Raw genomic sequence first — 27,343 nt, 5'->3', positions numbered from 1 at the left:
TGTCTTTTACAGATGTCTTCTTTATTACTAAAAAGGCACATAGCACAGTGTTCAAGAGCATCATCACTTTTCCACACAAATGACAGCACCAAAAATATGTTCTATCCAAAACTTCCCACTGTTCAGTAGGCACGGCATTCTGCTAAACGGACAGAAAAACACCACTGAACAAACAAACAAGCAAAAGAGAGGTACGAACGAGTAACTGAGAGAAAAATAACTTATGCACATAAACCACTGTGTTATGGCGATCTGGGGCCACAGACACAGAACAGCACTTCTCTTAAATGAGCAACATATGATGTGTAACAGAATCTTAATAATGCAACACCCGAATACATTCGTACAGGCAGTTACATCAAATGCGCTATACGAATTGAATAATATTAGAGTAACAAAATACATAATGAAAGATAATATATAATCTTTTCTTAGTATTGTAATTGGATACTGGAGCTCGCATGTAGAGTAATAGAAATTCACATGAATGTGGAAAAATAATGCTACAGCACTACAGTAGTATGATATGCAGTTTAAAGTGGTAGAATGGTGCACAAAACAATCAATTCTGTTAGTGTTTCAAAGAAGTCAGCACTACTGTATGTACTACAGTACGCACATGCATACCTCTCAGAGTTCTCCAAACACGTGGTTTGTCGTTAGCCGAATACAGTCATATACTGATGGTTTACACTATTCAATAAAAACTTTAGATTTGGATTCAGAATCAGAAAAATCGCACTTGACAAATATCAGCGTGGCACGACGGTGATCAAGCGACAGGAAATTAAAATCACGGTAATAATCTCCATTAACAACCAACGATATGGGATGACGGTCATCGTGTAATTGCACTTTATAAAGGTATTTACATCATTCTCATAGTCCAAAAGAAATGGCACAACCTGTGCATAATACTTCCTTAGTGGTTTTACTAAATCAAAAATATGGAGTGAATAAGAATGGACTATTCATATAAAGAGGTGAAGCAGCTGAGCTACCAGTGATGGCTGGATTATACTCATCTCACAAGGGCTAAAAAAAAGGCATACTGGCATAAAATAAATTTCAAGAACGTATAACTGCAAACAGAATCAAATGGATGTCCTTTGATTTGACTGATGTTTAAATGTTTCTAACTTCCCTGAGGTAGCTCAGTTGAAATGATTTACACTGCATAGATGACAAACATTTTCCCTATTTTTTTTTCCTTATGGTCATATAAAAATACATAAACAATATCTCATTGCATTAATACAAACATTGATAGAAAATATGTTTTTTGTTCAATTTCTTATTAAATACTTTAGTTTTTTTGATGGGGGCAGGGGGTGGGGCTTAAATCAGACTTCAGTGCCGTCGTTCAAATTGTTGTGGAGTTTGACCTCCAGGTTGACCTGCTTGACCTTGGCCCCGTTGACCTTGGAGGCCTCGTTGCTCTTGTTGAGGAGGTTGACGTTCCTCACTGTGCAGTGTTTGCTGTTGAGGTTCTTGTCCAGGCGTTCCAGGCAGACCTCCACTTTGGTGTTCAAGGGGTACTCCTCAGCTTTGGGAGGTTTCTTTCTCCCTGCCCTCCGGCACTTCCTCAGGACGAGGCAGAAAGCTAGGATGACCAGGGCCAGCAGGAGGACGGCTGCGACTCCACCCCCCACCGAGCCTCCCACCTGGGGGTCGAAGGTGGCCGAGGGCTCCACCTCCAGCTGCAGGCTCTTCATATTAGTGCCGTTCTTCACCTGGTCACCCTCGTTGTCATAGATGAGCGACTCGTCTAGCATCAGGCGGCCCGAGCGGTCCACCAGGTCCCGGCGGCTGCGCCGTAGCCGGTAGGTCAGGGATCGCTGGACTCTGGGGCCGGATATGGACTCCGGCCCGATGATGTAGATCACCTGGAGATACCACTGGTGCCCAGCCTCCACCTGGTAACCATAAACATGAACCTGTAGTCACACATCTAGACCAGGACACACCAGTACAACAAACTAGGATACAGTGACATTAGCAGCCATCTTAAAAACGCAGAAACAAAGAGCTAAAAAGCAAAAACGCTCTGCACTCGGTGGAGAAGAGAACTCCAGGCACTTTCCAGCAGTCACTAATGGGTACGGAGTGAGCTGGATGGTGGTCAGGGTGTTCTTGGTTTAGAACACTAGCACACTGGTTCTTTAGAAAACAAACAAGGGAATTCTTGAGTTGTGGCCAAATTCCAGTTCCCCATGGCCATGGTACAGACTCAGTCTGGCTCCATGGTTTAGACAAGCAGACTGGGGCAACTGCCTGAAGGGCAAGTTAAAACTATGGCGCTAGCATTTGCCCGAACTGCAACGTCAGGCTGAGGAACTACTTAGGGAACTCGACTTCCCTGTTAGTCTGCTGACCTTATACAGGGCGTCGACCTTCATGGTGAAGCCATCCACACCAGGCATCGTAGTCATGGACTGTAGCTCGGGGATGTCTGATACGAAGTTGGCTTCAAATGGGACGTCGTGGAAGTAGCGGTCGCAGACGTCTGGCTGCTTCCGATCCTATAGGAGACAGATAATGTTATCGGAGCCTGCTTCCGGTCCTATTAGAGATAGTGCTAACTGCATTCATGGAGACGTAGCTCCAGATACTAGAAAAATGACATTGATCATCATCATAATAGTGTTCAGGGCCATGTTTTCAGTTCTAAATGTATATACTCTTTGATTGTGCAAAATACGGTACTAGCCTATCTGAATTGTACTCACATCGTTCACAGAATTCCATGAGGACTGGGAAGTTTTTCTGTACCACCACCCCCCAGCAAAAAACCTGATATAAAATTCTGAACTTAATAAACTATTTCTTATCATAACGTACCAGGAGAAGGAAGCGGTGCTTGAGGTGCTTGTTGGGCTGGATGCAGCCATATTGGGGACCCTCATTGTAGAGGGTTCCTGTTGGGTCGAAGAAGGGCACGTAGCCATCTCGGCCCGTGCACAGGTAGACCTTCTCCAGCTGCAGCTTGTAAGCTGCATTCAGATTTTGGTCTGGGTTCCACAGCACCCTGCCATACAGGGTCTGCCCTACATGTCACATAGGAAATATATGTATTTATTATTGCAATTGTGCATAAAACTCAAAACTTTGCCATACATTTGTTATACTGTCAAATATTTGGCTATAGTCAAAAACTGACAGGAACAGACATATATGCTTATGTTATGTCTTTGGAGATTATGATTTAAGTTAATATTTTTCTTCATATTACAAGCTAAAAATTTAAACACTGATGTGGTCACATCGTTTAAACAGCTAATGGGCTATATCACACACATGGACTGGAAACATGACATCATGAAACAGAACCACCATTTTCTCGGGGTATGATCAGACATCACACAGGTTGATTTCATTTTGATTTAAGGCAACGACTGCATGTGCCCAAACAACAAAACCATTACTAGGACCTCCAAAATCAAACTCTTATTATTTGTTCAATTACACTGCATATTCTGTTCTTTTTCTTTTACCTGAAATCTTTTGCCCAACAAATGCATTCGGTAACATGACCCAGAATGTCACAGCTATGAATCATAAATGTTTCACAGCGTCTCCGGTGCTCTGACACCGTTCTTCTCCATACAGCCCTGTGATGTCTGGTCTATGTGGGAATGACCGCTGAATTGCAGGCCTGATTCACTGGCACATTGCCAAAAACTACTGAGCAACTGGCACGTTTTCAATCAGTAACTTAGATATTATTGACATATCCCTTTAAGACTGATATCCAGGCTATATTACTATGAATATATTATTATGGGATGTGTTTGCACTTCTTTTGCTCAATCTTATCCAGTTAGAATGCGAGGCGCGTTCACCTGTATGTGTTTCTGTGAGGGTGTAATTAAGTGTGTTAGGTCAACAGCTCAGCTCTCAAGTCTAGCTATATTAACTACATAAACAGTTACAGCCATACTAAGTTAACCTACTTAAGGGCTGTCTGAATAATCTTTTTAGCTAAACAACAGTAACCTTCAAAATAACACTGCAAATTACATTAGCAACTACTAGGGTTATGTTAGGTGACATGCAAAGCATAAAAAAGCAGGGATGGAGGAAAAAACTTATTTACCAGCAAGGTCAATGAATAATATTTTGAGTCTTTCGGCAGCAAATTATTTTATGTAGGAGGGCCATGTCAGTCAGTTCTATCCTAGAATCCAAGCAGCTAAGGGCAAAGCCTTTCCTATCCCTTCTAAGGGGTCAAAGGAGAAAAGAGGCTGTACCCATGGAGAACGCTCCCTTGTAGTCCATCTCAGCCATGGACATGTCTGTGGTGGCAGGGTCCATCATGAAGACTTTCTCGTTGTTGCAGAGCTGGAACTCCGTGTTGAGGGAGTAGACCACAGGAACAGGACGGTTGGTTTGCTGAAATGCGATGGGCACCAGGAATCTGTTGGCACAGAGAGAACAAAAAGTTGCACCACCACGCCACATGTGGCCTCTTGAATCTTTCTACACTCGTGCATGTATACTGCAGACTATAAAAATACAAGTTGAAGACTAGAGTTACCCACAAAGAGACTATTATTACAGTACTGTAGCACTTTTAATAATTAAAAATTATAAATTACGGTTACTTTTAATAAAAACAAGCCTTTGGCACTTTATAGGTGTCAGGTGACTTCTAGTGATTGGACAGCCAAAATCTGGAACACCTACTTTTCTGGAGCATGTGCTGTACAGGAGAGGGGCTTGTCGCCGGGGTCGATCCACGGCTGGGTGGGCTGCACCGTGCAAGGAATGAGGAAGACCGTATACTCCCCAGAGTAGTCCTTCCTGGAGCACACAGGAAGTGTTCCGTCAGCATCAGGGCCACGCCCCGCATGACCTAAAATAGACGGGTGGTGCCCGTGGTGCCTACCTGCTGTAGGAGCTGGTGGCCCTCCACAGCTGGTAGGGCGAGTCAAAGGTATGCGCACTCCACACCAGCTGCAGGTTGAAGTCGATGCCGCCCAGGTGGTCTGGGGCCATCAAGTGGGACTTGTGCCCAGGGAGAGTGTGATGTTCTGGTACAAACTGACCTGCGGGGCAGAAATGGTGCATTTAGTGCAATTAGGCACAGGCGGAAAGCACTTATGGTAGCCAAATGTCAATTTGCTCACATAGCAGACATGCCCTTGCGAAACTCATTACAGATATAGTATGGTGATTTACTATAAAATTGTTAAATGCAGTAAGTGCCGGTGGAGACGCACCTCTGAATTTAGCATGTGTTTTAAATTCTATCACTAGCTTCCCGTCTTCCCTAATGAAGATTCGGATGATCTGCAGTCTGGCAGCCAGCACACTGTCAGTCTGGATGCCTGCAGAGGGTAAAGGATATTTAGCTGCCACAGATGGGCTGACCATTTAAAAAAGGAAACAAACAAAAACAAACCAAAAATAACTGCACATAGCAATTGTAAATATTTCATAGATTGTAATTATATACACAAGACTTTTTTTTTTAAAAAGAAAGAAAGAATAACGACTGATCCTGCAGACATTTCGTAGCTTTGTTGTTGTTGAACAGCTCACAGACAGTTACGGATTTTCAAGACGCAACAAGTTAGTCAATCTTGTTGAATGAGGTTAATATGCGATCGAAGGGGAACTTTAAAAAATTGCCACGCTGTGTGGTTTTGGCTAGAGCTCAGTAAGTCAGGTGCACGATGGTGCATTCCTTAGAAGTGCTGCCGGGTGTGTGTCGCTGGTGACACGTACCTGTCCTCCAGAGCACAGTATCGTAGAAGAAGGAGAACTCCATCTCTGTGTGATGCTCCAGAGAGGCCCAGCCACGGGGAGCCGTCACATAGATGTAAGACACGTAGAGAGGCACCTGCACCGTCAGGAAGGACTGGGCCGAGTCTCTCACCTGTGGCACCCACAACACACCGCTGCGTGTTTACATGCCAATCTGGGCTTGTGGTCGTATTGCTTTCTCTTACACATTGCACACGGACAACTGCGACATGGATTCTGAGGCCTACAAACACATCCGTGACATCACCTAGACCAACAGGTCCTAGACGCCACGCGTTCACACATTAGCCGAATCTGCTGGTGGAACATGAATGCTTGACCGATATACAACCCGGACATCTCCAGTTTAAGTTGCTGTGTGACCTCAAGAGTCTAATTCCTTGTGACGCCATCGCGCTAACCTGGAAGTCGGCGGTGACCGATCCGCCGCACACATCTATGAGCTCGGTCATGTCGTAAAAGGCGTCGAACGTCCAGATGCAGCTCTTCAGATTGAGGTGCTTGTAGAGCTGGATGGTTCTGGGGTCGCGGACGCTGCGGTCGAACTGGTAGGGGCGATCGTAGCCAGGGCCCAGGGATATGCTGTCGTAGGTCACGTCATCCAGGAAGCCAGTTTCTGCGGAGAAGAAAAGGCAGGTATATTTCCCAACGCTGTCTGTAATTCCTTTGAAGTGTTGCGGATAAACCTTCATCGTTCATCTCACTATCCTCATCTTTTTATATCGTTAGAATGCATTGTATTATAATGTATTGTTGCAGATAAAAAGATCTCCATGGAAATCAACAAATATCAAAACACAAAGTCATCAGTGCCAACTCTTAGTCTTATACACAAAGTGGAAAAGCAAATGTTTGCTGAAATATCTTTCATATCTCAAGCACTGCTCCACTCCAGGAGGGGGCACAACTAACCAGAGATGCCCTGTAGGTCTTTGAGCGTGACCAGGTTGGAGCAAATGTGCTGTTGGCGGTAAACAGACTCAGAGAGCAGGAAGTGCAGGTTGTGCAGGGGCATCGTGGACACCAGCGGAAGCATGCCGTCCTGATGAGGGATCTGAACCGAGATGTGGATCCTAGCGGGAAAGCCAGACAGAGGGGTAAAAAAAACAAAAAAACCCCAACAACGTAAGCTGTTGATTCATGTACGCCCCTGAACACTTCTTGGTATTGCCGGTAAAGACCCTGATGCACTGATGCATGCTGGGACATCTTGCATCATCCGACAAGGCAAAGCCGAGGAGTGTTTAAGTTCATGTTGCGTGCTTGATGTTCCGTGCTGCCTCCAACCTGTTGGGATGCTCTTTGTGCTTGACATCCAGATATTTGAGCGTGGCGATGAAGGACTGGGCCTGGAAGCCGCGGGCGGTCCCCGTGGTGACGGGCGTGTGGCAGATGGGGCCCTCGGTGCCGATAGTGACGATGTTGCTTCTCAGTGGGGTCCCCGGGTGGCCGGCCCTGTCCCGCGCCTGAGCCCCGCAGCGCACATGGAAGCGCCTGCTGAAGTAGATGCTGTCCAGAACCTGTGCAGAGCAGAACCATGTATGCCACGAAACCTGCCGAACTATAAAATGCTCACCAAAAGACTGAAGTTTTTGCCTGTGTAGCATGTAGGTGGCATTATAATTCACAAATAGATATGTGTATGATTGAAAAAGAAGATGTAGTCACACAATCCCAGCTGCCCCTCCCCCCCAAAAAAGACAACCTACACTACTAAGTCTAGTATGTTTTGAGTGAATTCTTCAAAAATTGGAGCTGGTCTAAGGTAGGAAACTAACCATATGGTTAACGGTTGTGTAGGGTGTGTTGTCTGTGACTGTCTCGAAGGGGGACCTCGCGCCGCTGGCGTCGGTGGGCGCCGCCACCTCCCAGCTGAAGTGGATGGACGTCTGGTTGATGCCAGCCTCCTCACAGCGCTCCCTCATCAGTGAGTACTTAGGGTAGTGGGGGTCGCAGGGGGTCACGCAGACCAGGGGGTAGCCCGGAGAAGGAGACTTCTTACTGCTCTCCTTTGTGACCTCCTGGACGTGGTCATAGTCTGAGAGTGACACTACCTGCAATGACAGCAAATGAAACATATTAAACTGGGAAAATAAAACATTTAAAATATAATTAACAAACCACACCTAAAATTAGTCTAGGCTTCATGTACAATCAAACAGAAGTCAAGGGTAAATGTGCTGACTGAGAATAGGGCAATGTTCCAGATTTGCTATGCTAACTACAATGCAAATTAGCTCTCACAATGGGAGGAGCTGGGAGGATTAGGCTTCCAGCTGCTTCCTGGTCTAGGATAGTAACGGTCGACACAGTGATTTCCCCCAGCACAGCTTCAACTGGGTCATCAGGGCCAAGAACCAATGAGAAAGACTCGTGCCACTCCCTCTCTTCGTTCGACAAGATTTCGACTTTAAAGAGTATATGGTCCACACCTGGGAGGCAATAGAAAGAAGTCTTGATTTGGAATCCACAAAGTTCCATATGACAAAGCAGAAAACTTAAAGAGAGTCAAAATATCTTAGAAAATCTGGTCTGGACTTTCTTTAACGAACCGGGGCTGAATTTGAGAACCCGACTCTTGGGGTTATAATCCACTCCGGACTGGGCCGATCCATCACGGGTGCTGCAGCGGATCTTGGAGGTGCGGTCTAGGTCCCCTTTGCGGATCACTTTGACGTTGAGAACCTCGACGCCATCTGGACCGGGAGGCTCTCGTACTTGGTAAGAAGCTTGTTCAAACTCAATGGTGGGTGCTGTGACATAAAACAGCAGCGGCAATACCGCCAAAGAGTGTTACTGCCTCACGTACCACTGCATCGTGCTGTAATCACTGTGGGCTAAAACACTGCCATCACCTTCCAAGTTAAGTACATGCTAATATGGCTAATAGCGAAAAAATTACATAAAGCTAATTGGCCACCTACGAATGTCCGCTTCTTATTAGCGACAATATAGGCAGATAGTGCACAGGTTAAGCTTAATACTAGATATAAAAGCATTTGTAATTGGAAAAAAAATTACATCTGAAAATATTAAGGAACGCGGTCAAGCCGACATCAAAACATCAGCCTACCGTCCTCATCGTTAGTGATGGTGACGGTGACGATATCGTTGAGGCCGATCATGGCTCCACTCCAGTGGTCCCCCTGCGGCGTGCCCAAGTGCACCTGGAACTCCTCCTCAGGCTCGAAGACCGAGTCGTCGTTGACGTGGACCGTGCAGTTCTTCACCTGAGGACAGACAGGTCCACGTTTACCAGGAACCGGCCTTTGACTAAGGCAAGATCACACGTGCTCATAGGCGGGAGCGGCGAGGGCCGGGCCGGACCTTCTCTCCTCGGAGGAAAACGACACGAGAGACGTCGGCGTTCCTCCTCTCCTCAAAGTCGTCCGTCGCCGTGGCCGACATGGTGCGCGTGAAACACCGAGCAGAAGACCTGTAGCTCAGGTCGCCCGTCCGGACCACAGGGACGTGCAGGGCCCTGTCCTCCTCTTTCACCGTGTAGGCCACCTTCTCAAACTGCATGCTGGGGACTGAAGGACAAACACAGGGCTGGGGTTTGCTCCGAGAGCACAGTGGAAATCTCCAGGACGCACTTAAAGTGCATGCACGGCGAACGCTTAGCGTGGGCACGTACTGTCTTGGGTGGTATCGACGATATAAACCGAAGCTTCGTGCGGCCCTGTGAGGATGGCGCCGTTAGGAGAGCTGAGGAAGACGATGAAGGACTCCTTCCCTTCGATGGCAGGGTTCTGGATGTCATCCATTATGGTCAAACTGCAAGTCTAGACAAGAGCGAGACATCGTTTTGGTAAACTGACTTCCCGTCAGTCAAAGCAAACTGGGAGGTGTTTCTCTGGTTTCATCTGGACCCTCGAGCTTGCGTTATACCTCCTCTGTCTTGCCAGGCTTGAACTCCACTTTCTTGGAACTGGGGATGTAGTCCACCCCGGGCGTGGCCGAGTCGTGGTCGGCGGGGCGCGTGGCGCACCACACCGTGGTCACAGACGAAAGGTCGCTGCCCCGCCGCAGCACAGGGATCTCGATGGTGCCTACAAAGGTAGCAATTAATTAACTCCTCACAAACATACACTCTGACTACCAGATACAAAACAGTCTACTTTGTTTCTTCAGCTGTTTCTTTATATTCATACATTGTTTAACCTACTAAGAATTCAGGAACTTTTAAAGGAGACAGAGTAAACAAAACCGCATATGCTAAATAGTTTTTATGGAGAACATGCAGTTGAACAAGTTGTTGGTATTTGCTGCTCAGTGCAATATCAAACTGAGCAAATAGCCAGCCCCACTTGAAAAACCACCACTTGGACTCCTAAGTGTCTGTCTCCCACAACTATAAAAATCTACATTTAAAACCGATATTCGATGCAACTTCCAGTAATTTTCAAAGGAATCAGAAGTCATCAAGCAAAGTTTAAAAAAAAAGGTGTTCCAAAGCCCAGACCTGCATCTTCACTGAACATGAAGGAGGAGTTTCCAAGGAACACCGTGGAGGCGTCGTTGGGGCCGTCAATGACGACCTTGGCCACCGCAACGTCGCCCGTCCGGGCGTTGTCCGACGCGTCGGACAGCACCAGCTCGAACTCCTCGGCCAGCTCGTACTCGCTGTCGTCAATCAGCTTCACGTCACAGGTGGACATGCTGACGCCGGGTCCGAACACCACCCGGTTCTCTGCACCCATGCCTCGGCTCTTGTAGTCGGAGCCGGACTCCAGGGCGTGGAGGCTGCTGCCCCGGGCTGACTTGGGCACGGTGTAGCAGAGGGCGGACACGGTGCTGCTGGTGTCGCCTGGGACGTGGAGGGGAACAGGGACCAGGGCTCAGGTTCTAACTGCGCAGTCATACTGGGGTGCGGTGAGTGCATTTGGGTTTAACATTATCGGTGTCATGCAGGCATTAAAGCTCAAATATTAAATCGTAAATTCTTATATATGCAGAATATATAATATATATTTAATGAATTACTCAATACTTAGGATACCAGGAAATGTATGACAATTGTATGTAAACAGCCATAAATGTGCAGGATATGTGCAGTCACAGTATTTACTCATTAATACATTTGCATATATGCTGTATTCTGTACATATAGTATACACTGCATATAATATTCACATACTGCACTTCTTTTCCATATATACATATAGATATATTACACTAATAAGCAGAACTTATCACGGAAGAGCACTGAGCACCAACCCTTCCTCTCGACGGGAGCAAAGAGAAACCCCGCGCTCTCGTCAACGTTGTAGGTCTTCTTGTCAAACTGCAGCGTGGGCTCATCCTCCGTGTCATGGATGTGGACGGTGGTACGCGTCACCCGGCCCAGGAGGGCGTACACAGGCATGCCGAGCTCCACGCTGAAGCTCTCAGTGCTCTCGAAGACCTGGTCGTCGTTGATGGCGACGGTGCACACCTTGGTGTCCTCTCGCTCGTCGAACTGGACCTGCCAAACCGGACGCGAGAGATGCACGCAGCGGTTATTACATGCAGGGCTTTAAAACTTACACTTTTAGTAGAGTGTAAGTAGACGGTGCTCACGGAGACTGATAGGGGCATGGCACTCTGTCATATTTCATAACTGCGTTTCCATTTAATTGATGCGGACTGAGAGAGATATATGGTCCTGTCATTTCCCTGTCCAACTTGGTCCGCGTTCACTAAACTTCTCAGAAGTAGATTGTGGCTAATCTAAAATGAATTTTCCTTCCTATACGTCATGACTTATATGATGCATACATTAGGAAAGTCCCGTCAGTGGGCATCGGAACTCTGAGATGCTTCAGAAACATCGTATGCGATAATAGCCTACGCATGCCGAGGGTAACATGGGGCGGGCGTAGGCCCTCGGGTGGAGGTGGGGGTCCTCCCGCTGTGTTGCACTACCTGCCCCGCGTGCTCCACGTAGTCGTGGCGGCCAGGCAGCGGGCCGGCGGCCGAGGTGGCCGTGCCCTGTTCGGTGCGGCACAGCACGATGGCGTACTGGTTCAGGTTCCCTGTCCTCTTCACTGTCACGGCTACCGTGCCTGCTTTCTCGCTCACGTTGTAGCTGCAGGCGGGAGAAAGCACACGTCACCATCGACCGCTCCGGCCGCCGGTGCTGCGCCCGGCGTCACGCTCTCCTGCTGGGCGCAGTTCGGACTGCGTACACGCGTCTCGTGAGGTTGAACAACATTAAGGTCCGGCATCGGAAGGACTGGCTCGCGTCTGCGACTGACGCACACTCCGTGGCGACGGCTATGATGTGTTACCGATGCAGGGACACACCCACCTGCTGTGCTCGAAGCTGATGAGGGACCACTGGATGTGAAACATGTTGTCATTGACGACGTTGGGCTTGCTGTCCTTCACCAGGAACTTGAAGTTGTCCGACGTCTCCTGGACTCTGTCCTCGCGCAGAACGTAACGGATGAGGCCAAGGTTTATGTCCGCTGCAAGACACAAAATGTCCTTTCAGGTGGTCAGTCATGCAATGCTACTGACCATTAATTAAGAATAAGGCCACGTATTAGGCTACATTTTATGCTGATCTTCCTGCCTCTGTTATATAGAACCGACAATAACATAGAACTACATTACTGAAAATTACATTATTGCAGAGATACGGCACTTGAAGGCATGGACATGTTTTAGCAGTACCTTGTGTGAAAGACGTGATGGGCGCCCCTGGTTTGATCTTACTTTCCAGGTAGCCGTGTTTGGGTTCAGCAGTAATCTCATAAATCAGCTGACCATCATCTGTGTCAGGGTCGATGGTGTAGAGCTCCTTCTTGGAGATCAGGTTTGTGGCCTAGAACCCAATTTTAGAGTGCTAAAAAAAAGCTTTTTTTATATCTATATCTATATCTATCTATAACTACACACATATATATATATATATATATATATACACACACACACACACCTCAGAGATTTCATACCCAGAGTGGATTTCTTCACTAAATCACAATACAGTCATTCATGGTGGTTGTGTTTGAATATGGCCAGAAGGGGGCAGCAGTGCACCATTATTCAGCACGTCACTGTTTTTGCTTGCGTGTGGTTCTTTACCTTGTTGTCCATATACTCCAGCCACTGCAGGCCCAGATTAGTGACGATGCGCGGCGTGCCGTCGTCGACCGGGAGTATGTCGATCTTAAACTTCTGCGGTGCTGCGGTGACCACCTGAGACCAAGGCCAAGCCGTTTCAACAAATTGCTGCATCTGTGCCAGTACCGTTCACAAGTGACACGCACAACCCACACGGTGCTCTATATTTACACATGGTCTCGGATGCGGTCCGTAGGGTCTTGGTTTACGTGCAGTCACGGCAGGACTGCCATATCGTGAGCCTGTGTCAAGGTGATGTCCCTCCCCTGTTACAAGTGTACCTAATGATATTTAGCCGCCGGCCTTCCTGACAATGTGCCTCCATAGCCAGAAGGCGGGAAAGCTTCTACCCAAACTGAATATGAGAAGACTAAGAGAGACCGAGAGCATGAGAGGAGGAGACCTCGTGCTATCCCTGTTTTAGGAAAACTGACAAGTGACCCTTGGTGAAACTAGACTTTTATTAACATCGACAAGTGCCTTAGGTAAAGTAATGCCTCCACAGACCTGAAAATTCAGTTTTCACCTGGTTCCCATTTATTGTATGTTCTAAGACGGAAGAATGCGAGAGCTCGTCTTGGCTTGCTGCTAGACAGTGAAACAGTGTAAACACTGCCTAATCATGCACAGAACTAGCCCGGCCCTCCCCCACCCTAATAATAATAATAATAATAATAATAATCATCATTTAACAAATAAAAACGAATCAGCCAAAAGCAATCAAAGCGAAACAAACCACTTAGGCAGTAGTGGTGTACTTTCCCTTAGGCGTGGCTGACCTCTTTCCCGCCTTCCTCCATGATGAAGAAGTGGTTGGCGCCGTCGCTGACCGTGAAGGTGAAGCGGTCTTTGAGGGAGTTGCTGCCGTCGTGACTGTAGCTGATGCGGTTCTGATGGATGTCGTCCATGGTGAAGGTGTTCGTCTGGCGGTAATGCTGACCGTTGTTGGTGCGCTCGATGGTGCCGTGGCGAGGAGCCTGTACAATTGTGAACGTGATCACGTCCTCCTGAGACACAAAGGTACAGAGAGAGAGAGGGAGGCCTTTTTTTTTTTTTGTATTTTTACCTGTAATTTTTTTAATTATTACTTCTGTTATCTCGCCAGTTGTCAAGTTCAGGTCCAAATGATTAGCTTTTGCCAAACTGTACCTGGTATAGTTATGCCAGTCAATTTACCTTGAATTGAAGTGAATTCAGAGAGAGACAGAGACAGACATGGAACGGAAATACATGAGAAATCCTATCCTATGGTATCAGCCATCTGAAGCGCTTCGGATTAGATTAAGTTAATGTGATTTATTTAATCACAGAAATCATGAAGCAGCCTTTGCTACACAGACAGTTTTGTCTGCGGATCTTTTTAACAGCAATTCAATACGACTCATATTCATACCTTTCTAACCTTCATGAAATCCTCTAACACTCATAAGCCATACACCGATTCTCTGATCAAATAACTCTTAAGCCTCTATTACACAATAACTACAAAAAAGTCACATTTGCGCACACTGGAAACCTGGCCACATCCTGCTGTTGCCTGTACTCATGGTCGCCAGGGTTACCTCCGTGTCAGCATCCGTGGCCTTCAGCTCAAACTCTGTGATGGTCTTCCTCACTCCCTCCTGCACCTTCATCCCCGGCACATGCAGCACGGGCAGGGAGTCATCCACGGGTCGGATGGTGATGTAGAAGGTCTGGGAGATCTGCAGCAAGCACGCAGGGGCACACGGAGCAGTTCTTAACTGTGGCACGTTCGCAATCACAAGTCGTCATTAACTGTATATCATTCAGCCTTCAGTTTGAATATGTTAATATGCTAATACTGTTATCATAATGTCATCAATACGTGCCAGAGTCCACTATAACATTGTGTATGAATATTAGGTATTCAAAAAGAGTATAGCAAGTGTTTAAGAGACCAGGGTTTAAACTGCTACTGATAAAGATGTGGATATTTAACTAGCACTGCTAGGCAACAAATTCAATTTTTTATACTAATGTAGCAAGGGAACTTACACTAGTAAGGGAAATTGTAATTATCATTATTCAAATGAGATCACATTAACTGGTACCCACCAGGTTTGTTTTAGTTGTTAATTATCTATATATATATTGTGGCAAAACATTCCTTTTAAATGGGTAGCTTTGATCTTCTGACAGTTGTATCACCCGGAGTAACACCACTACCAAAAAGACAAAATCTCTTAAAAAGTTTATGTGCCTGGAAGAAATCTAGTGTTACCGGACATGTTGTGCTTTCACCCTAAGAGTCCAGAACCAATCAGCCTCCAGTTTCATGCCCCTTCCACGGGAACATTGCTTTGTTCCCAGGCATCTTTGCAACACAGTAGATCGTGCACAGGCCTACTCGGCAATTCAGATGCCCATTTAAGCACTTTTAGGAAACGAATGCCTTTGCACCATTATTAGAGTGGTGCTTCCATTATACAGTAATTCACTGGATTCAACCGTAGGAACAAAGACTGCTGTTATAGTTTTTTTTTTGTTTCTATATTCTGTTGTGCTCTAGCTAGATTGTTTCATGAGCGTTTGAACTGAGCTGTGAAGAGGGTTGATTAGAGCGATTTCATGTGTTTGACGAATAAAACAACGGTTGATGGGGATGAATGATTTAAAAACAAATATATTGCATGATGGTAGTTAATTGGTCAGGAAGTCATTTATGGAGTTATCCTATTTAAATGAATATTTAAGAAAAGCACACAACAAGAACCCCAAATAACCTCATAGCCATGGAGGGAAAGGAAAAAATGAGATCTTAATTAAAGCCGAGCGCCTTAATAACCCATTCGGCTTCGGCTCATTTGAAATCAAAAGCTTTAATTGTCTGTGCTGACTCCACATTGTTTAGAGGGCCATATGCTTCAGAGCTCATTCTCTCTTGTGAAGAGGCACTTCCTCATGCAGCAGCGGGTTTTCCACTCCAGCACTTTGTGGCGTCGTTGTATTGTGCGCTAACTTCAATGCCCTGCCAATATAATCTCTTTTAGCAGCTCGACAGCCATCTTCTGTGTGTTTATTCAAGCACGTCTGGCACACAGGCGTGCGTGTGTGTGTATACCTCATTAGCCCCGTCTGACACCGTGAAAGAGAAGTCGTCTGAGTGCTTCTCTTCTTCGCTGGTGTGGACGTACTGCACGTTGCGAGACGCCAGGTCCGCCTGGGTGAACGTGGCGATGCGCTTGCCTGCAACATTAGCATCGTGCATTAGCCTCAGAGTGTCAGCTCAAAGTGCGTTTTAAGCACCTGCTCTCAGCAGGGCGCCTCACTAAGCAACACTAAACCGGACCAGCGTGAAATGGACTACCATGCGCCGAATCATCGTGATGCGAATAGAAACCATTTCCGCTGTCATTTACTGGTGATCCCAGACATGGAGCGTAGAGTGAGAGTCTTGGCGTGGGCGAGAAACAATAGCACTATGCTTGTTAAGCTTAGTGACCCACTGCATCCCAAGGAGAGGAGAACCCACCCCAACCTTAGTTCCTTTGCTTTGCTTTCAGTCCTATTGTCTAATCACAGCCACTTATTCGGAATATACCGCAAAGCCTATAATCTGAAACACTCAGCCTGTGTTTCAACACACGTTTCAACACACATTTCTAAATTCACATTGTTATATTGATTATTTAATGGCCAGGCCAAGAGGGAATCCTTATAAATGAAAGAACATGGAGAGCTTTGGCACAGTCATTAAAACCACACGGCCCCATGCAGACTGTAACTGGGAATTTTGTGTGTGCCTGTCATGTATAGTGGGTTTTTGTATGCACTGGTGAATGTCCCCATGGTGAGAGAGAGAGAGAGATGTGCAAGAGGGAGAGAAAAAGAGAGGGAGAGATGGAGAGAGGGAAAAATCAGGGTAGAGGGAGACGCATAGAGGTATTTCTCTGAACACGCATCATGGACATATGTCTACATATAATGTATGATCATATATGTGTGTTTGTGTATGTACCTGGATTGGTGGTGAGTTCAAGATGGCCCAGCTGCGTCTGTTTGGTGATGCGGTAGACAAGTTCACTGGGTTCGCTGTCTTGGTCTGTGGAGGACAGCTGCAGGGTTGTGACCTTCTTCACCGAGTTCTCGTCAAGCATCAAGCCCTTGTTGACCACCACTGAAGGGGGGAGCTTGTCCTCTAAGTCAGAAACATGAGAATGCGAGACTTTACAATAACAGGATATAATAATCCTTTAGAATCATCACATCCAGTGTTGTGATGGCTGCTATAAGAAAGCGGCGTACCAAGGATGCTGATGAAGAAAGACTCATCAATCACTTTATTGCCCTCCGGATCCTCAAGGTTAAACTTAAAAGAGAGGCTGCCTCTGTTCTCTCCTTTCTCGTGGACATACGTCACAAAGCCTATGGCAGGAAAGACCAGACGCCGTGATACGGCCTTCGAGGACGCCTGATACACATATGCAGACAATAGATCCGAAGAGATGCCGTATGCCAAACCTGCATTCGCTACGTTCTTACGAATCATCTCCAAACATTCAGATTATATGCTCTTAGAGTGTATTTCTAGTTCAAATGTTTTTTAGCTAACTGCCTTACTTGTGACATTACTTGTGGATTTTTGTGAAACTGAGGGAGAAACCTTTGTTGATATCCTCCTGTGTAAAACTTTTGATTGGTCCTTTGGCAGAGATCTGCACTTTGCTCCACCCTTTTGTTAGCTGCAATGTGCCTGTGCCCAGGTCTTGGGTTAGGGTGAACCTGAGCTTCAAATCATCCGAGTCCATATCTGTACCCCTCAGCTGCTGCTCTGTGATCTTAGATGAGGAACCTGGTAGAAGTAAGTAGAAGATAGTAGTAGTGACAGTACCCTCATGGCCAGATAGGCTGCTAAGCATACATTTGGAACAAAATCACAAAAAGATTTAATATGAGTTGTTTATAATATCTCGCCCACTCATATGCACACACACACACACACACACACACAAAAAACATATTTTGAACATCCAGTTCAATGATAAAACAATCATCCAAGGCTATCCATAAAAACTCTATATCCCATGAGTCAGTGCGTGGTGTTTTTGTTCTGACCTGCTGCTAACTGAAGGCCTCGGTTGATGGTCACTCTGGGTCCTTCACTCTTTCTCACATCTATGCTGAACGTCAGGTGTACTGTCTCAACGTGGATTCCGTCTGTTACTGTGAGCCGGACCTCGTCTGTCCCAGAGCCGTGTCCATCTGGAGTGTACACCAGCAGCTCGTCCAGAATGTCCTGGTAGGTGAATATGGAACCCTGATGGAGAACCTTGCCGTTATCCAGGGGCTGGGAGTAGAACTGCCGCCTGCGTAGCTTACCTGTGAAACGGCAAGGAAAGGGTTAAAAAGGATCTTCTTTTTTTTTTTTTTTTTTTAAACCTAAAACTGGACACAAACAACAAACGAATGCCAGCTTTTGTGAGCTCACCAACAGTCCCTAGCTTTTCTTCACTGGCTTCTATTCACTACTAGCTGTATTAGTATGTTCGTGCCAAACTATTTTCACTATCACACATTGTGAAACACACTGTCATAAACACTGACACATCGCTTCCTCATGCACAGCTTAATACAGCCTGCATTTGACCTCTACCAACCAGCCTCTGTCTGCTGTCCACAAGGCTGTAGTGCCACGAGCGCTCCTGCCCTATGGGATTCTGGAGCTCCGTCAGGTCACACCGTGCCCTCATTCCTCAGCGCTGACATGTAATGCAGACTCGTTATAAAACAGTGTTCAAGCCACCACAAACCCCCCTGACGCAATGGACATAAAGCTAACAGCAATAGTCCTCTGTCAGCCGAGGTCTCTCCTCACATCGCAGCTCAGCCCCAGAGGCCCCGTTCCGCTAAATGGTCTGGCATACAAAGAAAGGGCCATCAGTCAACCTGAGAAGAGCTGGACACAAAGCTCTGTAATGTGGCATAAAATGGGTACAGGGAAGGCACAGGGTGGAAGAAAGTGAAAAAGTCTTTTAAGGACTCTTAATTATACGCAATCAAGCCGCTGAACTTTAAACCTTAATCAGACCAAAGGAAGGTCTTTTCCTTTGTAAAGATACTGATATTACCAAGTACTTTTTGCCCCCAATACACTTAAAATGCAGAGCACATGCAAGGAAGGCCAACCCTATCCTAGGGCACACGCAAAAAAGAAAGAACAGAAAACAGAAGACTACGTCACGTAAAATGCCATGGCACTGGCAGAGAGGAAGACGAAACTGGGGACAGACCGTAAGAAGGCTTCTTGGTGACAGTAAGCACAATTTCGTTTTCCGGCGTGTCCAGGTCCAGCACACTGAGAGAGGAGTTGGTAATGATGACACCTGTGTTTTCCTCCAGATGGATACTGTTCACAGAGATAACTGGAACCTTTTCTTCTTTAGTTTGCTGAAAGGTTGACAAAACATACCTCATTACCATCACATTTCATTGCCAACCTCACCAAATATTCTAACAAATGTCCTCCTCTTTCCTGCAATGCTGGGATTAGAAAGAGTGGTCCAAAATGTTTTGACAAGCACTTTAACCGTTTATATCGTAAACGCCCCGGAACTGAAGCTAAAGCACATACGTGGATATCTATGGCGATGTCAAAAGCTTCTGTCTGGCTAGACCCATCACTGATGTAGAAGCTGAAGACATCTTGGTGGATATTTGCCTGGTGGACATTTTGGACGTAGAAGATGCAGTCTGTGGTGAGGTCTTCCATTGTAAAGGGGACATCAGGGCTGATTATATGGGTGCCACCTACTGAACCGGCTGCTGAAAGAGTGGACAAAGGTGTGTGTGTGCGTGTATATGTGTATGTATATATATATATATATATATATATATATATATATATATATATATATATATATATATATATATAACAGCTAACAAAAATACAAATAAACCTATGAACACACATTGCAAGTAATAATATACATATACATATACATATACATATACATAGGTCCGTGCAAGTGTATTCATCCCCCTTAAGATTAGATGGTACACTTTAACATATTGTGCTAGCCAGTATTTCTATGTGCTCTTAAAGTTTTCAAAGACAGAATTCCCCATTATCATCAGCATTCATTAGTTTCTACAAGGTTTTCACACTGTTTGGAAGTCCTCTCTACCCATCCTTCCCAGATTTGCTCCAGGTTGTTTAGGTTGGTTGGATGATGCACATAGATCACAATTTTTCAAACAGTGCCACAGATTCCTGATTCCTGACTGAGATCTGCACTTTGATTCAGTCATTGTAGAACATTTGCCTTTTGTTGTCCAACCACTCGTGGTTGTTGTGGCTTTGGGATCATTGTCCTGCTAAAAAGAGAATCACTCCTGATGGTCCCGTTCTTGCTCTGATAAGTTTTGAAGAATGGCCTATTCTGTTTCCATATAATTGTAATCTAGTAGTGCTCTTTGTGATATCCGAAAATGTATTACAGGTATTATTATTAAATTCTTATTATTATTATTATTTGCATGTCTATAACTTTATCTGAAATGTTTTTACAATGTGCGGTGGTCTTTAATATCACATCTGTCCTTCAGATTAGCAATCTGACCAAAGGCACTTGAATCAAGGGACCTTTACCCCAGAAAAGGTTAACTTTTTTTTAATGATTCACAGGTCGAAGCCAATTCTCAGCCTGTTGGGTTAGTGCAATATAGCTGGCTAGCTCTGTAGCTAACAGCAGGCTAAGAAAAAACAGAAATAAAAGTGCTTGTGTTAATCCAGTGTGCTTCTCAGTACTAGTATATTGTCCTCGTTAATCATTTCAGCAATGGCGGCTCTGTGCTGCCCAGGCCATGAGGTGCCTTATTACAGAGTCTGAGAGCAGTGGGTGCGAATGACCTCACATTCTGCTCCTTGACACTGCACAACTATTTCAGTCTATTGAACGAGCTTTTCTGTCTGATCATGGTTATGGGGGGGGGGGGGGGGGGGGGGGGGGGGTGAGACACGATGATTATGCGTTTGTGCATCTGATGCTTTTATCCAAAGTGACTTACAATTATGACTCAATAAAACCTGAAAAATCGAGGGTTAAAGGTCTTGCTCAGGGGCCAAACAGTGGCAGCCTGGTGGTTTTGGGGCTTGCAGTGGCACCCTTTTGATTACTAGTCCAGTACCTTAACCACTGAACTACCACTGTTCAACAGTCCTCCCGATAATGAGCCAACCTTCTTGATTAATTTAAGTCACTGTCCAGCATTCGTTGCAATGCTCTTGCCCCAACGCACAAAAAAATGCAGCACAACATAAAGCCCTGGTGACAACAGACTGGTAGATAACCCAGAGAAAAGATGCGCCCACACTAAAGGTCCTCGCTTTCCTCGGGCTCTTTTTGTACATGGCATCCAAGTTGGAAATGCATGTCCGAGTGCATTCTTGGATATTAAGTCCCTCACCACCTCAGTGTTCACACTGTCAGTGGTGGCTGGTGGCAGAGGGGACCTGGACCTCCTAGAGTCCACCACCAGCTCCTTGTTTTTGTTGACAACCGAGTTGCTGCTGATTCCCTTTGCACCACTCAACAAAGTCCTGTACTTGCCCTGCTGTCCACTGCTCATACACCTCAATGGCTGTGTTGTCTGAGATCTTCTGCAGGTGACATGAACCGGAGTTGCACGTAAATTACAAGGCATACACGCCAAAAAGGAATGCAGCCAGCGCGCCTCTTTGAAGAACTCCAGGGCTGCACATAGCCAGGTCTGACACACAGGCCTGCAGACTCACAAGCTGTGATCTACAAGTCAGGTAGTCCATTAATTACCTCAAGCTTCTCGCCCGGTAGTCTAGGCTATGTGGTGTTAAATGCACTGGGGAAATCGAAAAGCATAGTCTTCACAGTGCAGCCCATTCTGTCCAAATGAGTGTACACTCTATTCAGAAGGTAAGATGACTGCATCATGCCAATGCTTTCCTGTTAAGTGAACCGCAGAACCAAAATGTATTGACTTGTGGTTGGAGGTGAGCTTATATCAGCCTTTCTGTAGTCTCCATCAGGTGTGATATCATAGCCACTGTTCTGAAGTCGTTTAAGACTTTGGGGTGCGTTTTCCTGGGGACTGGGACTGTACACAATGTTTTCCGCATAACCTTTTGCAGCCCAGCTGCTCAGGTTGAATATGCACTGCAGAATTTTATCCAGATGCTCAACACACAGGTTCAGCACTCTGGGATCAATGCTGTCCAGCAGCCTTGTTCTGCCTGGGGTTTCCTTAACATTTTACCTGGTCAGCTGTGAATATTAGACCTGGCAATGTGACAGTCTGCTGTGGGGGGGAAGCGCTGTGTGTAGATGTTCACTGTGTGTACATAAGATGGCTGTCCACTGGTGTCATGAATAATGGAGTAGGGGAGTTAGGTTCCTGTAGCCCTCTTTAACCTTCAACAACCTTTCATTTGTGGTTGAATACTTATGCAACCAGCATTATTCAGTTAGTAAATTGTGTGTTTTCTTACATAAATCGAACTTTACTTTTTGGAGTCAGTCTTTTAAAATATGACATGTTCATAACATCAAAATGGAATTTGAAATCCTGAAGACTCCAATTACTTTTCAGGGTGCTTAATACTTTTGCAAGGAAATGTACCTACATGCAATTGTAGCACAGAATGATGTACAGTAGCCAAACATGGAAGTCAAACACATGAAGTACATGATCCCTGACTGAGAATGAGATTTTTAAGACAAAAACACACACCGGTTGCAAGATATAAACAATATGTAAGTAAATACATATGAATTTCAAATAACAGGCATAAAACCCAACATAACGAGACGTAACAAATAAAAAACAAAGACAATAAAAGGAGCCGAGAGACTGCTCTGCTACTGGGGCTTAAGATGACAAATGCGCTTCCTTTTTAGCTACAGAACTCAAGCCAAATATCCATGCTCCAATCCACTCTTTCATCTTAATTCCTTAAAGAGAAGTTCGGAATAACAAATACAAATTCTCTCAGATTCTAGGACTATTACTGATGCCTCTGTAAAACTGAGAGTTCACACTTGAACTTTCTGAACAGCTGAAAACAACAGGGACCAAACTCTAAAAGAGGATGACTCTAAAATGGATCCATGCTTTAGTTCAGTTCAGTTTCATTTGGGGAACTTTTTTCCTCCCACAATGGACAACGCTTTATGGAGATCTGGGTACAGATTCCTATTTAGCAAATTAAATGTGAAAGGGTCTATGAGTGGGAACTCAACCTAATCTAACACTAGAGAGTAAAAATACAGGCAAAGGAGACCTAAACAAAATTAGTTTCATAGTAGTGCATTACATATGATGCAAAAGCTGTTTAGTGCTGTTTTGAACTTCTCTTTCAGCCGTCATATGTAAATGAGTAATTTCAAATGCACCCGCCTGGAAGTACAAAGAAAGTTCCACTGAAACAAGAGTTTTAAAACAAAGCAAGGCCGGACAGGCTTGGCTTCAGAACCCACCTCGTTTTGTGTTCTCAATAAAGCCGTACTTTGGAGGGCTGATAAGCCACACCAGCAGATCCTTCTTGGGTGTGTCGGGGTCAGATGCGATGATATGATTCGCTGACAGCTGGACTCTGCCTCCCTCTGGGACCTGGCAACCCACATGAGCATCGAATTTGGAAATGAGTTTAAATGCAGCTGGAGGTGCAGGCGGGGGTGGGATTTGGCGGAAAAAACGCTAACCTTGATGCCCCCACGGACAGTCACTACAGGCGGCTGCGTCTGCACAGAGGTGATGGTGATGGTGCATATCTGGTTGTCCAGGCGATTGTTTTCGCCATCGTAGACGACGAAGTGGAAGATGTCGGTGATGGGCTGGTTATCGGTTTCAAATGAGGTGACGTACCTGTCATCGACCCATTAAAAGCCAATTAATGTCTTACATACAGTGCTGACTGCATTTATAAACAAACTTTGTTGAGAGCCAGAATTGAAAAAAAATTTGCATTTTTATTACAAAAACTTAAAAAGAAGTAAAAGGTAAAATAAAAAAAGAAAATTAATGTAGATGTATTACAGCGCAGTCCTATGGCATAAACACATCCATAAAAGTCTAATGAAACTGTTTTTGCTTCTGAGTGAAAAAAAAACTGCCCACGTTCTCAGCTATGGCTTTAAAAGGATAAACCAAAATAATTAAACAACTGAAAAAGTTACACTGTAAGGTGACAAGTGAGATGAATGCCAAATAGATGCTTCCGAAGGGATGTGTACTATATTTCTGTTGCAGCTGCTCGCTGATTTAAGGCTGATAAGCAGCTCAGTATGAGAATACACCAAACATGTTAATATTTGGCTTTCACTTGAAAACCTCTCAGAAGATTTTAGCATACCATGGGAGAAAAGCTTAGTCCAATTAGGTGAGCTAATGTGCTAATTCACTGGGAACCTCCCCAAGTTGTGGAATCGGCAAAACAGGTTAAGGAGATCAAATTAAGCTCTTATATATTAGCATATTGCTGAATAATAACATATTTTTCACCATTTTTAATTACTATTATTGTTGAATTTTATCTATAACCTAAGACAAGCTCAATCCTTATCTCTAAGTTTGCAGATATTACTACACAGGTAATATGGCAAAAAAGTGTTAAAAGTAATGATGAAATATTCCTTTAAAATGAATATTAATATTAAAAATGATGGTACTAATGTCAGTTTTAATATAGCCATCATTTAGAAGCCATTTCTACAATTCTTTGTACCGAATCTTGTGATGGTTGATGTCCTCCATTGTGAAAGAAGAATACTCGTTCAGTTCCTTGTGGTCTGTTTCGGAATTGGTCTTGGTTAGGATTCCATACATGGGCACCGAAACTAGCTGGATGCGAATTTGAGCATCCGAAGAGTCATCGTCCTGGATATGTAAAACATACAGGAAACTGATAGATAATATCTGACTGACAATGTCTGAAAACATTTCATGAAATCTTGAGCCATTCACATGTTTAGAAAAGGGCATCTATGATCTACTAATGAACTAATCATTTATACTGCTTTCTGGAAAATGTTATTTATTCTGCTTAAATAACTTAAATAAATGTTTAAAGTTTAAAAACAAGTAAGTTGTATATTTTCATCCATTTTTAAATATTGAGACCCATTAAACATCATCTCACCACATAAGCCAGATGTGAGCGTCTAATCACAGTGCTACTCTTCTCTGCCACATCCATCAACAGCAGCGCCTCGGGGTCACGTCTGGGCCCGTCGCCTTTGACCCCCGAAACCATCACCTGCACTGTGGTGGACGTCATGGAGATCCCATCGGTCACCGAGAAGATCATGTTGTCCTCCTCAGTGTTGAGGCCAGCGTGCTCATACTGAAGAATGTTCCTGGTGATGTCACTGAAGGTGAACGTATCACCTAACGGAAAGGTTTTAGATCACAACCGACCTGGGTTTGGTCACTTTCCATTAACCACTACACAGGACTGCTCCCGAGTGCCTTCACCGGCATATGCTGAACGATATTAGCATCCATTAAGGAAGATGTGGAGGCACTTTACAGATCGCTTAATATAACAACTTTAGGTTGAAGAAATGCATTTTCCAGTAACCTACCATTAACCATTTGTGTCTGGGTGCTGTAGTCCACCCTGAGGAGGGTACCGTGCACTGGAGCCTCCACCAGCTCAAACTCCAGCTCATCTGGAGCGGTGTCTGCGTCCGTCACTGCCAACTGCTGACCACCTACAGCACATGGAGATCCACAGAGCTTGGCATGATACCTATTTTACATCTTACGACAGGACTTAGGTAACCTGACGTCTAGATTATGTGATCAGTATAGGACACAACGAAAGAGGAGGGCCTCTGCTACTTAGGCTAATGATGCTAACTTCACTCATTTCAGATCTGAAGGTTCTTTCTTTTTTTTTTTGGAAATGTACAAAGTTACAAAATTGTCTTTTGAATACCTTTGCCCCACATTGAAGACTTATGAATTGGAATTTGTACCTTCCCTGCAAATTCACCTCGACATGCGTGGCTCTGCAGAGTGAATGATCGCCGTGAAGCAGCAAGCACCGTGACGTTAAGGAAGAGGTGGTTTCTTACCGATTGGCGTTCGGCCTCCCAGGCTGACCTCCAGCACTGGGTCCAAGATCTGAAAGACTGGAGGTTGCTGATGGTTGGCTAACAGCAGGATGGCAAAGTCCATCTCCGGGGTGGTGTGCTCTCCGTCAGACACTGCAACATAAAAGCAGACTAGGTCATCACCCGTACCTGCGGCGCAAGTACCTCTGACTGATATGTTTACGCGATGACACGAAACAGCGACAGCTGTACTGAATTTATGGAATACCTCAAACATACATTACACATGAATTAAAACAATGTAACAATGCCATGTTAGAGTTTGCTAAATTTAAGGTGCCATGAAAACACTCAACAGAGAATATACAGTATGGATTCATTACTTTCTAACTATGTCTAAGGTAACAGTTCAGCGTGATATACAGCTGCTGCCACTGGCAATTAACGGCAGCAGGCAGAAGCGAGGCAATGTGGCTGGAGCTAACAGAACACGGCAGCAGGGAGAAGACACGCTGACAGGCGCGTGAGACTTGGGGAGAAACAAGTGAGACTGGTTGGCTTTGAAGCGTGGGCTTTTTCCAGGCAGGGCTCATCTGTGGCCACATGCAATCTAAAAGCACTTCACTCTCTCCATATATCATGTATAGGAGAGAGAGCATAGGCAAAGTGTCAGGGGGAGAGAGGAAGAGAGAATGAGAGAGAGAGAGAGACTGAGGGAGAGAGAGAAACCATAAGTCAGGGGTCTGTGAGTCGGACTGTATAATTGAGCAATTTCTCACTTTTTTTCATACAGAGGAAAAGTTACAAAAAAAACTTCAAATATTACCTGGGCTTATAATCGCAAACCACAGGGGAGTAATGGGAGGAGAGTTTACCATTAGCCAGTGTTTAATATCTGCACAGACAGAATGATCAGAGTCTGCCAATAAAAAGCTTTATGAATTCCAAGCACACTATAACATAAAAGCTAATCCTCCCTAACGTTTTTTATATCTTTTCTCCCAGAATTTAAGGCTGTCCAAGAGCATAAGTATAAAAATGCCCATTTTCTAAGATGAAACTTAATTAGATTCCTGAAAGCCAGGAATTGCTAGTAAACACATCGACTGAAATGTCAAATACAGTGAATCGGTAGTAAGGGATTAACTGGTTTGTGACAATAAACTGCTTTGAACTGACTGAATCTAACTAACACAATGGGGGTGTGAATTCAAAATGCATGGCCCGGCTCGTTCGATTTTTTTGCATGAAAATAACATTTAACATGCTTCACTCTTGCCAAAGAAAGTACGATCAGAACGGCTCTTCTGCTGGACTTCATGAACACAGCACTGCACCTCGAGAATCGCAGGAGCAATACCTGTTTGATCGTGTTTCTACTCTGTATCTGTTTGCATCGACCCCACTGACGT

At 45.0% G+C, this 27,343-nt stretch overlaps 1 protein-coding gene across 4 annotated transcripts in view; it reads right to left on the bottom strand.

Moving 5' to 3' along the window:
• Positions 1-27,343, bottom strand: part of fras1 (Fraser extracellular matrix complex subunit 1) — a 92,137-nt gene continuing 64,794 nt past the window's right edge. For 3 of the 4 annotated variants that reach the window (XM_027029021.3, XM_035529626.2, XM_081714132.1), the window contains 39 exons: positions 25,953-26,084; positions 25,458-25,586; positions 25,013-25,260; positions 24,599-24,750; positions 23,577-23,739; positions 23,352-23,484; positions 19,472-19,662; positions 19,131-19,287; positions 17,956-18,219; positions 17,504-17,692; positions 17,146-17,265; positions 16,859-17,038; positions 15,962-16,086; positions 14,442-14,582; positions 13,659-13,886; positions 12,841-12,954; positions 12,430-12,580; positions 12,062-12,221; positions 11,677-11,839; positions 10,990-11,236; positions 10,235-10,579; positions 9,661-9,821; positions 9,407-9,554; positions 9,097-9,302; positions 8,843-8,999; positions 8,322-8,522; positions 8,014-8,201; positions 7,548-7,823; positions 7,057-7,289; positions 6,682-6,842; positions 6,171-6,385; positions 5,731-5,881; positions 5,223-5,330; positions 4,889-5,048; positions 4,687-4,803; positions 4,251-4,417; positions 2,842-3,047; positions 2,376-2,522; positions 1-1,916 (listed from right to left, as the gene is read on the bottom strand). In XM_027029021.3, coding sequence (XP_026884822.3) covers positions 1,344-1,916; positions 2,376-2,522; positions 2,842-3,047; positions 4,251-4,417; positions 4,687-4,803; positions 4,889-5,048; positions 5,223-5,330; positions 5,731-5,881; positions 6,171-6,385; positions 6,682-6,842; positions 7,057-7,289; positions 7,548-7,823; positions 8,014-8,201; positions 8,322-8,522; positions 8,843-8,999; positions 9,097-9,302; positions 9,407-9,554; positions 9,661-9,821; positions 10,235-10,579; positions 10,990-11,236; positions 11,677-11,839; positions 12,062-12,221; positions 12,430-12,580; positions 12,841-12,954; positions 13,659-13,886; positions 14,442-14,582; positions 15,962-16,086; positions 16,859-17,038; positions 17,146-17,265; positions 17,504-17,692; positions 17,956-18,219; positions 19,131-19,287; positions 19,472-19,662; positions 23,352-23,484; positions 23,577-23,739; positions 24,599-24,750; positions 25,013-25,260; positions 25,458-25,586; positions 25,953-26,084 — 7,307 coding nt within the window. In that variant the 3' untranslated portion in view covers positions 1-1,343. The remainder of the gene's footprint in view (positions 1,917-2,375; positions 2,523-2,841; positions 3,048-4,250; positions 4,418-4,686; positions 4,804-4,888; positions 5,049-5,222; positions 5,331-5,730; positions 5,882-6,170; positions 6,386-6,681; positions 6,843-7,056; positions 7,290-7,547; positions 7,824-8,013; positions 8,202-8,321; positions 8,523-8,842; positions 9,000-9,096; positions 9,303-9,406; positions 9,555-9,660; positions 9,822-10,234; positions 10,580-10,989; positions 11,237-11,676; positions 11,840-12,061; positions 12,222-12,429; positions 12,581-12,840; positions 12,955-13,658; positions 13,887-14,441; positions 14,583-15,961; positions 16,087-16,858; positions 17,039-17,145; positions 17,266-17,503; positions 17,693-17,955; positions 18,220-19,130; positions 19,288-19,471; positions 19,663-23,351; positions 23,485-23,576; positions 23,740-24,598; positions 24,751-25,012; positions 25,261-25,457; positions 25,587-25,952; positions 26,085-27,343) is intronic. The other variant, XM_035529625.2, reaches the window with a different exon arrangement.

This window comes from Electrophorus electricus, chromosome 5, assembly GCF_041902795.1.
Source record: "Electrophorus electricus isolate QZ-2024a chromosome 5, ASM4190279v1, whole genome shotgun sequence".
NCBI lineage: Eukaryota > Metazoa > Chordata > Actinopteri > Gymnotiformes > Gymnotidae > Electrophorus > Electrophorus electricus.
Note: the sequence above shows the minus strand (reverse complement) of the source record. Positions and strands in the feature narration are given on the sequence as shown.